The 18,016-nt window shown below is 38.9% G+C and overlaps 1 protein-coding gene across 1 annotated transcript in view; it reads left to right on the top strand.

The window, feature by feature from the left end:
• The window catches only part of GMDS (GDP-mannose 4,6-dehydratase), a 595,298-nt gene that overhangs the window by 296,129 nt on the left and 281,153 nt on the right, over positions 1-18,016 (top strand). Inside the window, exon 7 of the mRNA XM_063097816.1 lies at positions 2,274-2,401. Coding sequence (XP_062953886.1) covers positions 2,274-2,401 — 128 coding nt within the window. The remainder of the gene's footprint in view (positions 1-2,273; positions 2,402-18,016) is intronic.

The raw sequence follows: 18,016 nt of genomic DNA, 5'->3' as shown, positions 1-18,016 counted from the left end.
TCCACATAAGAAAGGATGCTCTTGGCAGTGTGACATTCAAAGTCCTGGTAATGTACGAGCCTGGGCTTTGTAGTCAAATGGCTCTTGATTTGAATCCTGCTTTAGAATGGCCAGTTTACAGAGCTTCTCTGCATCTCAGCGTCTTCATGTACAAAATGGGGGTAATAACAGTTCTTAGCCTATGGGTTGCTCTGAAAAGTAAATGAGTGGCCCCATCTAGATAGCGCAGTACCAGCAGTGACGGCCATCGTGGGAGGGGCCCTAGTCCTTGGAGGGCTGTGGTAGGGTTAGAGGAGAAAGGCCCTTTCCTGCTCTTTGCACAGGCTGTTCCTTCTTCCTGAAGTACTGTCTTGTCTCCCAGACTGTTTAATCCCCTCATGACTTCTCCAGGAGACTGAATTCAGGCTCCTTTTGTGGCAAACATTTCCAGACTGCGTTGGGCAGCCGAGTTGATGGCCCCAGCTGTCTCCCTCCTGGCACACCTATCCTGTTGCTTCTGTTCAGAGCTGGTTGATTGGCTCGTCTTGCCCTGTCTGCGATGCCTGAGGTCTGAGGCTGCTGCTTCACTCCCGAATCTCAGAGCCCATCTTGACGCTTGCGCTTGGTGGGTGCTCAGTTAAAACTGGTTGAAAGAAATGCTCCCACTGGAACTCCTGAACATTAGCTTACTAGTAAATAGGATAAGCTGAACTATTTTATGTTGGGAAGGTTTTCCAATAATTTGGCATCACTAGTTTACCTAGTACTGTACACCTTGAGATGATAGTGTAGTCTTGACATTGAAATAAAGATAGACATCAGAACACATAAATTTAATTATAAATTTAAATGTTATTGTTACAAGTCACTAGAAAATAGAAAATAAAAAATTTGTTACTTAGTAATAGATTAAGAAGAATTATGTCTAATAAATATTTCTTCATTTTGAAAGCTCTCTTTTGAAGGACCTCTGTGTGTTTTATAAACTGCTTTGGAAAATTAAAACTTTGGATTTCTTAATGTATCCTATGAATTGCTAAGAGAAGTTGAAAACTTGCATTTCCATGGTAGTTCCATTGTATTTCTTTATGATATGGCATTGGTATAAATGCGTGAATGTATACTGAGTTTGTATGGTAAGTGAATCTTGTATGTGTTTGAACTTGTGCTAGGCCATATTCTTGCCAAAATTTAGAAAGCCTGTGTAGAAATATTCCCCTTATTCCTGTGCCAGTTCTCCAGAAGCCAGAAGCTTTCATCATATTTGCCTCCCTGCTTCATCTGTGAAAGAACAAAGGGAAAGTTATTGATATTTGATAAATTATGATGTTAATGTATCTAAACTGAATGAAGCCATTATTAACCAGCTCACATGTATATTATTACCTTGAGAAGTGGGCATCAAGCAGTGTTCTCTGATAACTTTACCTAGACACAGGGGCTCAGGTAAAATTGTCTTAGAAGTGCCTTTTCATTTTGTCCTTCTTTGTGGTCTTTTACATGTGGATAGAGGCTTTTATTAAAGACCAGAGAACATTAAAACATTTCAGTACTTTCTTCAATGTATGGCGCCTTTTATCCAATCATTTGAAAATATTAATGGAAAATTCAGGAGCCCATTTCTGCAGATAACATGTAAGTGAAGTTGGAATGTGGCCTTGCAGTAAATATAGTACTAAGAAACTTTTGACTTGGAACCATGTCATACTTTGCATTTGGATGGCTATGTAGGTTTCTAAATGAGTGATCACCACTTATTTTGTTAAGAGAAAGGCAGCCCAGATAAATTTCTTTTTTGTTTCCTTTAACTAGCTATACCTGTGAACTAAGTTACTTTCCCCTCTCTCCCCATTGGCCCCCAAATAGCTTTATTAATAGGAATATGTGATGTTTTTGTTCTTAAAAAAAAATCAGGGTGGTCTTAGATGTCTGTCTTCCATTCCCTTTATACAACCTTTCGAATTTTCTGTTTAAAAACTGGCATTCTGATAGCTTTTCTTTGGCCTACTGCCTGGGTTGCATATTGAAGTAGAAAATTAGGAATGTTAAGATATCCCTGAAAGAAAAATGTTTGTTATGAAAGTAGAGCTGATATGACACTTAGAATTAGAGCTTCTTAACTTAAATGACAGTTAATGATCTTTTTTTCTTTTTCTTTTCTTTTATTATTTTAAAGGAGGGGTGGGGGTGTTGGAAAATGAAAGAAATGCCCAGAGGCTGAGATTGGATTTGGTTCACCAAACTGTTAAATGTCAAATATACTCCACTGATAATACGTCTTTTGTCTCTTTTAGGAGCTAATTTTGTTACTCGAAAAATTAGCCGGTCGGTAGCTAAGATTTACCTTGGACAGCTGGAATGTTTCAGTTTGGGAAACCTGGATGCCAAGCGAGATTGGGGCCATGCCAAGGACTATGTCGAGGTAGGAACTCATTCATTCTTAAAAGTACCTGGATCAGTTGATGTTTTCAATGCCAGGCCTATACTGAAAAGGAAGGCCTAGAGGTGGTGGCATGCACACTTTTGCTAATGCAGATTTGTTTAAACTCATACTACTTTCAGTTTAAGGCTTGATGGTTCAGGAGTACACATGGTTTACACTGAATGTTAATTGAAAACGGTAATCTTTCACAAATTTTTAAAATTTATTTAAAGCAAAGGTGCTAGTTGGTGTTTCGGATGATGGATGGGTAGATGGATAGAAAAACCGTTTGAATGGCGCTCTTCCTCACTTTCTAACGCTTCTGACCCTGCGCCCTTTCTTTTACCTCCTGCCTCTGCCCTGCCCAATACACACCTGACTAACTGTGAAAGACTTTGGGGGGTATATAAGTACTGGTTCTCAGATCTGCAAGAAATGCTACCTAATTCAAATTTGTATAATCTAAGACCTTCAGATTTATACTATTCTACTCAATTTCTCTAAGAGTGGTATTCTTACAGAACTTTTGGTTTCTGCTCCTCAAGAGTCTGATTATTACACCACACACTTCTTAAAGTGTGACGTTGCACTCCCATGAGCTTTGCCCACTAAATAGAGAGAGAAAGAGAGAGAGATGTTAATAATGATACTATTGCAGGGTAATGGATATAGTGAACGGGAAAATCAGATTTTTACCCTTAGGATTCCTATGTGTGTTGTTTTGGTTTTGGTTACATATGTTATATGTACAAATAGTGTGATTTTTTTTTTTTTTTAAATAAACAAACGGTTACATTTTACTTTGCCCTGATTAGCATGCTTTTAAATCTCGATGTTGGTTCTGTGGCCAGACAGGAACTATTATGGTAGTGACATTGTCCTTTCCCCTGGAGTTGCTTGTCCTTATTCAGGTGCTCACAGATTTCTCGTGCTCATGTGACTGTTTTCCGTCTGGAATGATTTCTGCCTGGGACACTGGATCTTGTTCATTGACGCGATTCAAAAAGAAACTTGAACCTTTACAAAAGAAAGCAAACACGTAGTTCACTTGCTAAAGGAGAGGTTAGCTTCACCCATGTTTTTGTTTTTGTTTATAACAATTTAAAAAGTGTGTGTACTTGAACACCTGATACTGATTCATATTATGGACAAAAAAAATTATTCCAATTTTAAATTTTGAAGAGTGCAATATTTAGATCCTTTAAATATGTTCTTCTAAGTTGTAATTGCAAAAGAAGCATTTTATGGCAGTAGTTCTTAGATATATTTTAAAAACTCTACTTTTGAAAATATACAGGTCTACACTTCTAGAAATTATAAGTAGGAGAAAGGAGATGTTGACAGGAGAAGTTGAAACTTCTTTTGTCTTACCTAAATGGCCTTATCTACTGAATAATATGATGCAAGTTTTATAAATATAAATACATTATTTTCTCAGTAATCTCATTTTGTTGTATAGCCTTCTAGCTATCTGCATATACTTAGAGTTATATAGAAGACTGTATAGGTAGGCACTCCTCTCTATCCAAACTTTTCTCCAAATTCAGGAACCAGCAGATTAAATTTCATTCTATTTTATTTGATTTTTTTGCACTTGGGCAAAAAATAAGTTTGTATTGGAACTCAGAAATCAAACAGATTTTGATAGTGAGGGAAAAGCTATACCAAAATATTGATAGTTCTTGTTACTGGTTATATATATATTTTATTTCTGGTTTTTGTGTTTTCCATAGATTTGAAATGAACATGTGTAAACCTATGCAGCTGGCATGGGCGGGGGGGGGGAATGCAGGAGACACATTTTAAAAATAGACCAAAAAAATCCAACAAAAATAAATAAGATTGTTAAATAAGTAAAAATATGTAAGTAATGAGAAAATCATTTGCGAGCTACTAGATCTGGAAGAAGGGCCCCTATTATTATCCCACACCTCAAATGCCAGTGTTAACACTGCTATGAGGTACAGCCCAGATCTTGGCTCAAAGAACCCACATTTGGATTCATATAAAATAGAAATATTTCATAAACATTTTGGCTCAAACACTTCAAAATGGTCATCCCAAACAGCCATTTTTATGATTGCTTGACAAGATGGTGTTGGTACAGCAAACACAGAATCCAAAATATCCACACAAGAGTAAGACATGTAGCCTTTTAATAAATATGTGAAATTGTCAGATTCTATAGACACACACACTTGCAAAGTTGTCATTCTCCCTGGCATCCAAGACTTGACTTGTTCCACAGTACAGGTGGGTTTTGTGTATTAAGGATTCTCCTGGGATTCTAGCAGGTTGAGATGTAGGAATGCATGTGTTCTGAAATCTAAATTTTTCCATTTCTGAAAACGTACTGTTACTAAGAACTCATAGTCTACTACTCTCCACTTTAAGAAATATTACCACTCCTTGCAATTCTAAATGTATTAGAGCAAGGTTACGTCAGGGATTTATGACTAAAAGTAAATTTGTTGCCCAGACTGAAGTCAACAATCATAAAAATGAAGAGAGAGAAGCATTGTTTGTTTAAGACACATCTGCATCCTGACACTGTAATCAGCTTTAGAATAAAGAAATGTTTGCATGTGTAGATCAAACAAGTCATAATAATATTTCACTGACCCGCGTTTTAACTATATAATCTGTCTTATGTATACACAATAATATTGGCAAATCTTTAGATTAAGTGACTTACACATTTTTACTTGTAGAAAATTTCGCTGATGCAGAGTAGAGACATCTTCTGCCCGTGCTGTGAGGTGGGGTGCAGGTGACCACAGTGTGCCAGTGAATTGCTCCTTGGCCTTAGACAAGTGGTTATATCTCAAGTTACCCATCTATGAAAAGGATATAATAACAACCCTGTAAAAAAAATTAGCAGTAATGTGCTATAGGTACATGACTAGAGTCCACCTCTGTCTTGTAAATATTTTTGCAACAATTTATACAAAGTCATTTCCGGTTTCTGATTCTGATTCATTAACACCCACTTATAGTCTTACTTCCTAGATCAAAATGCTTTAAAAATTATTTGAATGGGTAAGAAGTATTTCAGCTTTTGAAGAAAGAATATAAAAACTGTATTAAATTATATTGTACTGTACTTCAGAATAAATAGATCATAGGCTGTTATATCTTTTCCAATATTTTATTATAAACATTTCTAAACATACAGAATAATTGAATAAATTTTACTGTGAACACCCATATACCCGCCACCCAGCTTCTATAACTAATGTCTACAATTACTGTTGTATTTTGAAAAAAACCCTACTATTTAAATAATTGCTATAATACTAATGGCTCACAGCTGTAAATACTCAATTTACACAAACACACATTATCAAAACTTGCATTTCTTATGGGATATAGTTACCAACTCAAACTTTTAAAATACTTTCATCTTCTTAAATATTTACCCGACCCCTCCACAACCTATTTTCATGCCTGCCTTCCCTCACATGCATTAAAGCAACCCCTGGTGTTCATGAGAACATGCTGGGGCAGGCATGCCATCCATATTCAAGCAAGCTCTTGAATGTGACTTGTCAAGCTGTCAGCATTGTAGCAGTGGTGGCACCTTCTCAGGCAGGCATCGTTCATTCAACGTATATTCTGTTGAGTATCTACCATGATCATGGTTGTAGTTGCTACAAATGAAAGTCTTCCAAGCTTTGTCCAAAGCCCAATAAACCTGGAAAATACTATATTGCACAAAGTTAAACAGATTTCTTTATTGCAGGACTGACTTCCCAAATCTTATAATATGTGATTGTGCACTAGGTCAGCTAAGATTGATACAGGGTTTCCCAAACTTATTTGATCTTGGAACCCTTTGAGTGAAAAATAAGTATTAACATCTAGCAGTCCAAAGTTGAGAAATGGTGCTTCAGTAAAACGTATGGTAACAGTTTGGTTAACAAGATCCCACTGCAAACCCACTTTGATAAAAATATCTGGAATAAAACTGTAGCCAGAAAATATTGAGAGAAACTCTAATTGATAAAGGCTGAGCCAGAAATATCGATAAGCTTTTACTGCTCACAAGAGGGTCCCTTGCTCTTGGGAGACACAGGTAATCAAGAGACTTAAGTTCGTGCTCTTTCCAGGACTTGGCAAAAGCTATTTATAAAGTGGCAAGAGGTTTTCCTGCCAATAGCTGACCCCACAGATGCTGCTGACGAGTTCTGCTGGTCCAGAGGCAGTCCAGGGGATATTCAGATCATTAGTGTTAGGCTTTGTAGTTCATCTGAATTGAACATCCTAGTTCCCCACCTTTGGGGGGGCGGGGCAGGGAGCACATACTGAGTGGCAATAAAGCTACTTTTAGAAATAAAAACAATTCCTGAATGTTGAGCACTTAGTATGTGCCAGAAACTTTACCGAGGACTTTATATATGCGTTATCTTACATAATAGGCACAACAATCCTGAAAGGGAGATAGTATGTCCTCCTTTTATGGATGGAGGAACTGGGCGTTAGAGTTTCAGGGACATATTTGCCCAAAGCTGCAGCCAGTGAAGGTGAATGAAGCCAGAACTCCAGCGCAGGCCTGAAGCCCAAGTCATGCTCATAACTTTTAATTTATATTGATGTGAGGGGAGTGGGGCCATTAGCAGTAGGATCTGGGTAACATTCCATTTCCAGGGAGACAGAAAATTGAGCTTCTCTCCCTTTTTACTCTTCCTGCTATTTATGGTCCAAGAGGAAGAGAAATATCTGGTATTTAAGAGTCTGGCTGAGAAAGCTGTCAGGTCTTGCTGAACCTGTGATATTGGCTGTATCAGGCAAAGATGGAAAGGCTGTGTTGGGGGAAAGTGTGTAGTTAGGTCTCCATTCCTCTCTGTCCGGTGTCCTCTAATGAACTAACCTTCATAGCAGCTTTCCGTTCTCAGCTGATACAGAGACCTGGGGAAAGTGGGGGAGCCCCTGACAGAGGAGTAGACTGTAGACAGAGCTGGGGAGACTGACCATTGTTTCCATTCCTTTCTTTCCCATCTGTCAGTCTGCTGCTAGCCTTTTGCGTCCTGTGTTACACAAATCTGGAAGGAAAAGATGCCATTTAAACTTCCTAAGATCTTATTTAAGGGAAGTTTGCTTGTTGCAACATTGCCATCAGCAAGCTTTTTCCATATGCAGGAGAGTAGCATATAAAAGTAGCATCTTCCTGTGTTTCAGTTATCTAATGTGTTAATGGTGCCAGAATCAGTTCTTTAGTAAGACCTTTCTTAACAGAAAGAGAGAGTGAGGTTGTACTCGTGAGTTGACAGTGGGAAAGACAAACTAGGATTCTGTTGAGAGCTCTCTGTTGAGAGCTCTTAACAGCATCATTCCTGCCTTTATAGTACAGTGGAAGGCATTATATAAATATCTGCAGAGAGTTCTTGGGGGAGTTTCCCAGAAAATCTATTCTAATAGAATTTTTTGTCAATGGACTTTTAGTTAGGGCATTAGGTCAATAGTAGGATTTCTACTCACTCCAGGAGTCTAATCCCATATTTTTACTTAGGAGTCTGAGATGTTCTTGCTTGGAAGGAAAATACATCAGTGGCTTGCTCATTGAATGTGTTGTAATACTCATTGATTTTTCTTTTTGACTTTTTATATTGTTTATATTGATTTTTCATATTGAAGTATCGACTATTGTTTCCTATTGGGAGGAAAAGTCTTCTAACCTTCTAGGGGGCTGTTTAATACAGTCTTTGGAAAATGAAGAAAAAAAATGAAAGAAAGAAAGGAAAATAACTAAATAAATAGTCTCTCCTTTACATGATGGTTTCTGTGTTGTTTCTAACAAACCAAACATTTACTGAAAGGCAACTCAAGGGCCTAAATTAACAAAGAAAAAGGAAATAGTCTTATTGCAGGAAAAAAAGGCTTGTGACAGTCTCCTGTGTCTCTGAAACCTACAACGTTTAGACTAAGCAACCATTCCTGTTGTAAGAGTGTGCTCTTCACAGCCAAGAGAAGAAGAAATCCCATTTTTTTGATCTGGCTGTGGAAAACTCATAACAAATTCTGTTTTTCATTTCCTCTTTTGCTCTTCTTTATTCTTTCATCTGTGGTTGTGCTTTAAATGTTTTACAGCAAACTTAAGTTTTCAGTGTATTTTAAAGAATAAGCTAAGAAAAATACAGAAAGTCACAGTTTCCTGTTTCACCTGTGCGGGTCTTGCGTGGTTGGGAGTGACATCACAAGAGTGGCGTGCCCCCGACCAGACGCCACAGGCCCTGCCTAAGTCATCTTAATGACAGACGCCTGTACTGTCCACATTTCTAGGATGAATTATTTGTCAGGTTTTCATCCACAGATAATTTAGAAACATGAGCGTGAGTGCGTTTTCAGATCACATTTTCAGTTTGATGCTGTCCATATTTAATTGAGCATATAACATCATATTAGAAAAGCAGCTCTTGGTGCATGTGTGTGTCTGCACACATGTAGAGTGGATGGAAATGCACACAGAATGGAGTTGCATATTCAGTAGGCACAGTGCCTGTGGACGTGGGTTATGAAACTGCATAAATGCCAGTTATGTTCTAATGGGTAGCAATTAACCACATTAAGGTGGAAGCTTGTACTCCACCCTTCAGTCACTCCCATGGATGTGAAGTGTCATCATACCTTGTGGATTATGAAGTGACCCTTTGTACCCAGGAACGTTGTGGTTCAAGTCCTGAGAACAGAAGTCCTACAGAAACATTGTGAAAAGTTTCTTTTCCCACTTAGATCATGATACTCACTTTTCCATTCACTGAGTACATGAGATTCCCTAAGCTTTCTTCTTCCACTTCCTGGTCTGCCCTTCCTCTTTGTGCCTGAGCAGTGGTCCTCCTGTCCCATCCTCTCTGTCCCATCCTTGTCCTCAGCTGTCTCTTTATTCACTGGTATCTCCCACTTTATGTAGATTTCCACCGACAGATGAAAACTGTTTAATTTTAATAACAAGAGTATTCCTGTGATATGGACGTAATTAAAAATATATCTTCTAAGTTTAGATATGATTTTCCTTATAGAAATGCTTCATTTTTACACTAATGCACACTGGAAGGGACTGCAAAAAAGTATTTGCAGTCAAGGCAGTCTTTCTCTTATTTTCATGTGCTCCATGTACATGATCACCATAAATTAATCTCTCTCTCTCTCTCTCTCTTGCTCTCTCGCTTGCACTGGCCCGTGCAACAGGCTAAAAGTCAAAATCCTTGCTTTTACAGTCATTCTGAAGTACCGTGTGGCTTTATCTTACTTATTGGCACCTTTATTGCAGGAAATTATTTACTAAAATTATGTATTTTGTCCTCACAGAGCCCTGGTGGCGAGGCCTGTGTCTCTGCTTTGTCCATTTCCAGACCAGTTGGAGCCCAGGGTCCAGATTCTCAGGCTCCCCCTTGGGGGACCTCTAATACAAAAGTGTTAACTTTGCCTTTGCATCCAAAGCCACAAAGTGAAAAACCTTTTCCAAGTTAAATGCTCCCTAAAGCAAAGAAACACATTTTATTTTCTGCTCCTGTTTACTCCATGCTAGAAGACATCTCTTTGGCTTATTTTCTGCAAAGGAATCATAGCAGTGAAGTCACAAAGATTCCCCTTATCCTTTTTTCTCAAGTAAAGATAAACATTTGATCCCTTCTCTATGTTGTATTATTGGCATTTTTAAGATCTGTTATTTCTTTTTCTTCCTGTTGAATTTAGTAAAGCAGGGTAATTGTTGGCTTTAAAAGCAATTTGATCCTGAAGTCTCTGTGATGGATGTCATGGTGGCCCATCGTGCAGGTTGTCTGATTGCCCAGGGCAGCATTGGTGAGACCAGGTGACACGGAGTCGGGATGTGCAGGAATGAGGCGCTTGGCATTCTGACTTGCTAGTGAAATAACTTCAGAATAAATAGGCTAGTAACTTTGTTCCATGTCCCACTCTGTGCCTCATTGTAGCCAAAGAATACTCAAAAGTCACTGTCTTCTTGGGATCAAATTTCCAAAGGGTTTTCGACCTCTTAGAGTTGCTTCAGAAACTGTTAATGTACCATGCACACAAGCTAAATATGCCCCACATGGATACATTTGGGGTACAATTAAGTGAAGGTCCTATTTTCATTTTACAAAAGAAAAAGAATGGGTTTTCTGCTAAGCCCAGTAGGTTCACAAATACAGTTGTACTGTATTTACAGAAGCAGAATTATCTAAAGGCAAAATCGAGAAATCCTTTGAGAAATTGTCTTTGCACTGTTGGTTTAAGCCTCATATGGAAATTATTAGTGGAGTTCTCAAAGAAAGAGGTGAAATTACTCCTTGGATAGCTTCTCTAAGTACCTCAGAGTTATGTAAAATATTTGAGATCACTTTTGCTATTTTTTTCTCATGATATAGAGAGAATGGTTGGGCTGAAATCATTACTGTTCATTACTTCCTACAGAATCTGTAAGTAGTGAGACCTCTGAGGATAAGGTCAGTCCCCGACTGCCATAGCTGCAATGTTGCTGCTTATCTCTTGTCAGTCTCTTGGGGAAGCTTCTTGAAGGCAGGACCTGGATCTTATTCCTCTGTCTTTAGTCTCGCCCCCCCCCCCCCCACTCGTCTGGTAAATATTTGAATCAACTCTCCTCATCTGATCATTTCTTTATAAAACTTATCAAAATTAAATATGTATATTATGAAATGAATTTCATTCCTTTTACTATTAACAGATGTTTACTTAGCATTAACACATTTCCCACTGAACATGACTTTACTCTTAGGCAGAGTTGTGATGGATTTACTTGATTTCAGCTTAATGTTTTCAAGCACATTTCTGTCTGGTGCAGCCCATAAAGGAAAGTGAGACGTGCCCATGTATTCTCACACGGTGGCCAATTTCTCTAGATTCTACTACTATTAGACATTATTCCTGTTTTTAAAAGAAGAATATATGAGCAGATAGAAAAATAGAAAGACAGAATGATACTCTGGCCCTGATTTATGAAAGAAAATTTAAAAGTTACAAAATAACATTAGTTTAGAAGATCAAGTACCCCTGGGTGTGCCTGATGACATTCACATCAGCTCATTCAGAAACATCTTTACTTACATGATCATTACTCTATTTCCTCTCAGTTTTCAAGGGTGTCATTTGTTAGAGGATTCTTCTAGGTAGAGCCAGATTTTTATCACAGATTCTATTGTTATGGAAAACCTTCAGATTTTTCATTCCTTCCCCTCTCACCTTCTTATCCTGCCTCCCCATCCATAGCCCCACCAACACGCATGTGCGCACACGTGCACACACACACACACACACACACACACACACACACACAGCACTTTCTAGTAATGGGACTTTGTTAGGAGTGACCATTGTTAGGAGAGCAGGAATTACCATTTGTAGTTTTCATATGTAAAGGCTGACTTTGAAGGGAAAAACTCTTGTGTGTGAAGGGAAAAACTCTTGTGTGAAGTCTTGTCGGGCCCTGAGCAGTGGGTTCCAGCCCTGCACCACTGACTTTTCAGTGCAATGTCTTACTATGATTCTGTGCTAAGTGTTTGGAAAATAGAATAGTTTGGTCAGGGCCCTTGCCTCAGGTCCAGTTGGGTGTGGTTCAGCATCCTTCGTAAGCAAATTGTGTGTGTGCATGTGAAGTTAGTGCACATGTGCACCAGTGTATCTTTTTAGTTTTGTTGCTATTCTTGTGTTCTTCTACAGAGAGAGAGAGAGAAAGAGAGAGAGAGAGAAGAGAGTAGTTTTAGTGAAGCAGGTGGGAGGGTGTCGGCCTTGGGCGTCCGCCCCATGCAGCCATGCTTTCCGACCTATAGCTTCCAAGGACCTTTTGGCCAGTTACCTAGCTCATAGATCTGCGTGAAGGGGTCTGGTGATCCAACCTGGCATGTGATGGGTCTGGGGACCCAGCCTGGCATGTGAAGGGTTTGTGACCCAGTCCGTGAATGGGCTTGAGGGGTCTGTGGGCTCCAGACCCAGCCTTAGCTTGAGAATCGGCCCAGTTGGTGCAGGATTACTGGCAGGTAAAAGAGCCCAACAACTAGCGTGGTCACCTACCTTTACAATTGGCGTCACCAACAGGATTAAGAGCTAGACACTAAGTTTCTGGGTTTATTTTTTGGTATACTTAGCTATTTTTGTGAGATTTTTAAAGCCATTTTTTTCCACTGACTTCAAAATGTGTACTTCTTACTAGGAATTACAAGTAGACTAGCACTTTTACTACTGGCCTTCCATGGTGTCTCCTCATTCTGTGAAACAACTGCCATATGAGAAATTGAGTGAGACAGAAACTAAAACATAGGAAGAGCCAAAAGTTCAAAGGCCAGGCCTTGTGTCTAAATAGGAGAACTTCCTCTGCAGTAAGTATTAATTTAATAGTTGTACAATCATATAATTTGAAGAAGATATCAACTCTGTACAGGAAATACAAGCTTAACAGAAATCATTTCATTTGATCCTTATCTTCAAAAAAACTGAAGTGAGAAGTTGGAAGAAGTGGCACAGGCAGTTTACATTCCATTGTCTTTTGTCGGTGGCAGCTGAAAGCTTCATTGTAATGAACTATCTGCCAGGCATTTTGGGAAACCAAAGCATTACTGAGTGGCTGGGCCGAATGAGTCATCTATTAAAATTATCCCTAATGAATTACTGGTTTGCTTGTTTAATTGCACAAGGTAAAGGGCTCTGAGATTTTAGAAGTCTAGTGGGGCTGAGAGAACTTTCATTGACTTAGTTAAGCATTTCAGCAGAATCTTTCCTAACTCCCTGCACCCTGACACTGCCTCCCTTCTCTCTCTCTTCCTCCCTCCCTCCCTGCCTCTTCCTTTCCTCCCTCTCCCCCCTGCACCCGTTTCAGCTCCCCTGTGCTCCCTTTCTCTCCCAGGTAGTATGTGGGGAACAGTATCAAAATTACTTCAGAGCATCTGTAATAGGGTTTTGCACAACGAAGTCCCCCTTAAAGCGGGATGAGCGGTTCGTGGTATGTCCTCTTTCACTTTACACTGTGCCTTTCTGTGTTATCAACATTGGTTGCTGTGTGGATAGGGATATGTTGTGAATAAGAGGCTGCTAGTCTTCCTTTTTTTTTTTTCCTACAGCTATGTTTTCTATATAGAATGGAATATCAAAAACATCATGATAAAAGGGCTAAACTACATAAAAATCATGATTATATGTGAGTTTGTATTAAAAACATTTAATGACAGTTTTTATTCCAGCAACAGGGCCCAGATCTCAGGCACAGCTAAGCTTCCACCTGTGAAGCTTGTTTGAGTGGTGGCTGGGCAGTCTGTGTCTGAATAACCTCCCAGAATGGCCCTTTATTTGTGAACAGCTCTAATTGTCAGTTTTGTTGTTTTAAAGAAAAAGCCGTTCCTGAATCTAAAATACCAAGTTTAAGACCTTAGTGAGTACCAAAAATGTATAAACTACCTGACACTTTTGCAAGCTTACTTTCACAAAAGTCTCGTGAAATAAGTGCTGTTATCCTGTTTTTTTCTAGTTTTTCCTAGAAGCAGAAACTAAGATGTAGAGAGAGAAAATCACTGAGTGTGGCTCAGACAGGGCCTCCAGTTCTGCTCTTTGCTGAGTGCCTGCTCTGCTCGCCTTTGATGTGCTCTCCCCACCGCCCACATTGCTGCCAGAATCACCTTTCTGAAATGCAGATACAATCATATCATTTCTCCTTAAAAACCATCAGTGTCTCCACCACAGAATAAACAGCGGTGTCTGGAGTGTGGCGTTCTAGGCCTGGGACAGGGTCCCCATCTCTCCTCCTCTGAAGCTCTCTGCTCCAGCTCCCGAGAGAGGCCTTTCTCAGGGATCAGCCTCTTTTGATCCTCCTCTCCCAGCCACTTAACTGAAGAGCTGGCCATTTCATTTACATCCCTGTGGCTCACACCTCTGAGCTGATCCCATTTTATAGCCCCAGTGTCCCTCACTGTGCTTTGAACATGGATGTGTAGTGCATGTGTATCAAATGACTACCTGGGAAAGTGAATGAACACAAACCAGGTCGACCTCATTGATTCTTTTAATTTAGGTGCTGGCCAGTTAGCTCGTTCACTTGGTTAGAGCCTGGTGCTGATATCACCAAGGTCTAGGGTTTGTTTGGATCCCTGTACAGGCCAGCCACCAAAAAATATATAAACTGTATTAACTTTATATATCATCCCGTCTAGCCCCTTCATGTGGCAGGTGAAGCAGTTCATTATTCAGACATATTGACTTCAGATAAGGCAGATGATTCAGAATCCAAAGTTTGCTTGTGGCCTTTCTCCTACACCAGCCATCAGATCACATGACCTATGGGCATGCCCTGTGATGTGTTTAACCTCCGCTGAGGACACGGTCATCCCCAATGTTCACACGTCAGTCGGGAGGGGTGCAAAAAGTTCAGGGGCAAGCAATGGCCGTCTGCTACATGACTCACAGATGCCAGGGCCAAGGTCTCTAGCATCATCCTGACCTTTCTCATGGTCTCATGATCCCAAGGTGACCACATCTCTGGTCATCCTGCACACCCTCTGCCCAAACCTAGGCTGAAGAGGGTGGCCAGTGTCAGGGAAGAGAAAGCCACAGAATTCCAGTCACCATCACTCACCTTTCATTAGCTAGAGCTGTGTTGAATGGGCCCTGTGCTGGAAGGGGGGTCAAGCAGACAGGTGTGGAGCTTCGTGGACTCAAGCTGAGGAAGGAAAGACAGTGGGGGCTGCAAGAGAAACATTCAGTCTTTGCCATGCTAAGGCAGTGGCTCTGGGAGACATGTGTCTGAGGCCGGGTGCTGGTGCAGCTCTGCAGTCTCCCAGCACAGTGGTGGGCTGAAGGAAGGCGGAGCATTCAGGTTCTTCCCCTTGGAGCAGGCTCGGGCAGCTGTCAGGTGTGCCCCGTGTGTGGAATGAATGCTATTGTGAATAACCATGTTAAACTAATGAGTAAGAGGCCAGAGTATAGAGCATAGTTACTTCAGACTCTGTTTTCGGTTCCCATGGGGAAAAAAAAAAAAGTTTTAATGGAAATTTGCAGATGCTCCATGTAAAATGAATCATATGCTATTGGCTTCCAAAATTTTGCAACAGTACCTAAATAGGATAGTTAGTAGCTTTTCTCCCCAACAGTAATACACAAGAAAGGATGAAACCCACTGGTAGAACGAAAATTCAAATTAGAACCAGAAAGAAACTAAATCTTATGACCACAAAAAACCAACAAACATCAAAGACAAACAATAAAACAGGGCAGTAAAATGGGAAGAAAGGAATGAAAGATATTTAAAACATAAAATCAATAAAATGCCAGAAGTAAGATATTACCTTTTAGTAAGAATCCTAAGTGTCAATGGATTGAACTCCCTGCTCAAAAGGCACAGACTGACAGATTGGATTAAAAAGCTAGAACCCAACTATATGCTGTCTTCAAGAGACTCACTTCACCTGAAAAGACACACACAAACTTAATAGTGAAGGGATGGAAGAAGATATACCATGCAAATGGAAACCAAAAACGAGCAAGAGGAGCTATTCTTATATCAGAAGATACAGACTTTAAAACAAAAAAGCATGAAAAGAGACAAGGCCACTATATAATGATAAAAGGATCTATCCAGCACGAAGACATAATGATCATAAATATATATGCAAGCAATACCAGAACAACCATATATATAAAGCAAACACTATTAGGCATAAAGAAAGAGATGGACCCCAATACGATAATAGTAGGGGACCTGAACACCCCTTTGGCAATAATGGACAGATCATCTAGGCAACAAATCAACAGAGAAACACAGGATTTAAACTACACCTTAGACAAATTGGACCTGGCAGATATCTACAGAACATTTCATCCAACAACTACAGAATATACATTCTACTCATCAGCACATGGAACATTCTCCAGGATAGGCCATATGTTAGGTCACAAATCAAGTCTCAGCAAATTTTTAAAAATCGAAATAATTTTAAGTATTTTTTCAGACTAAAATGGATTGAAACTAGAAATCAATAACAAGTGAAACTCAGGAAACTATACAGACACAGAAATTTAAACAGCATGCTTTTGAACAACCTATGGGTCCAAGAAGAAATTAATCTTGAAACTGACAAAAATAAAGACACATCATACCAGAACCTGTGGGTTACTGCAAAGGTAGTACTACAAAGGAAGTTTATTGCAATAAATGCTTACATCAAAAAACCAGAAAGATTTCAAGTAAACAACTTAACTCTACACCTCAAAGAACTAGAAAAACAATAGTAATCCAATCTCAAAATTAGTAGACAGAAGTAAATAATTAAGATCAGAGCAGAACTAAATGAAATAGGGACCCCAAAAATGATACAAAAAATCAATGAAACAAAAAGTTCACTTTTTGAGAAGATAAACTAAATAGACCAGCCATTAGTTAGGCTAACTAAAAAAAGAAGAGAGAAGACCCAAATTACAAAAATCAGAAATTAAAAAGGAGACATTACAACTGATACCACCAAAATACAATGAATCACAGAATTAGAGACTACAGTGAATTACAGATTATACAAATGAATCAAATACAAAATAAATTAATGAATTAAATTGAATAAATTAAAAAATAAATTAATACATTAAATGAATTATATGCAAAATACAATGAATTGGAGACTATAATAAAGAAATCTATGTCAACAAATCTGAAAACCTGGAGGAAATGGATAAATTTTTGGACACATACACACTACCAAGACTAAACCAAGAAGAAATAGAAAACCTGTACAGACCAGTAACAAGCAGTAAGACCAAAGAAGTAATCAGCAGTCTCCCAACAAAGAAGAGTCCAGGACTGGATGGCTTTACTGCTGAATTCTACCAAACTTTTAAAGAGGAATTAATACCAATTCTATTCAAACTATTCCCCAAAATTGAAACAGAGGCCATTCTCCCAAACTTATTCTATAAGGCCCGCATCACCCTGATACCAAAAACAGACAAAAATACAACAACAACAAAAAAAACTACAGGCCAATTGCTCTGATGAACATAGATGCAAAAATTCTCAACAAAATACTAGCAATCAGAATACAGCAACACATCAAAGAAATTATACACCATGATCAATTGGGATTCATCCCAGGGATGTAAGGATGGTTCAACATATGCAAGTCAATAAGTATGATGCACCACATCAACAAAATCAAGGACAAAAACTATACAATTATCTAAATAGACAGAGAAAAAGCATCTGACAAAATTCAACATCCCTTCATGATAAAGACTCAGCCAATTAGGTATAGAAGGAAATTATCTCAATACAATAAAAGCCATTTACAACAAACCAATTGCCAATATCATCCTGAATTGGGAAAAGCTAAGAGCTTTTCCTTTAAGAACAGGAACAAAACAAGGATGCCCACTCTCACCACTCCCGATTAATACAGTATTGGAAGTACTAGCCATAGCAATCAAGCAAGAGAAAGAAATAAAAGACATCTAGATTGGAAAAGAAGAAGTGAAACTGTCCCTGTTTGCAATGACATGATCTGATACATAGAAAAACCTGAAGACAACTCTTAGAGCTGATGAACAGTTTAATTTCTTTTTTTTTTTTTACTTTATTTATTTATTTATTTTCTCAATTTTATTTTGTCGATATACAATGTGGTTGATTAT

Source organism: Cynocephalus volans, chromosome 5 (genome assembly GCF_027409185.1).
Source record: "Cynocephalus volans isolate mCynVol1 chromosome 5, mCynVol1.pri, whole genome shotgun sequence".
NCBI classification, from domain to species: domain Eukaryota; kingdom Metazoa; phylum Chordata; class Mammalia; order Dermoptera; family Cynocephalidae; genus Cynocephalus; species Cynocephalus volans.
The sequence above is the reverse complement of the archived record's forward strand: the minus strand, read 5'-3'. Positions and strand labels throughout refer to the sequence as shown.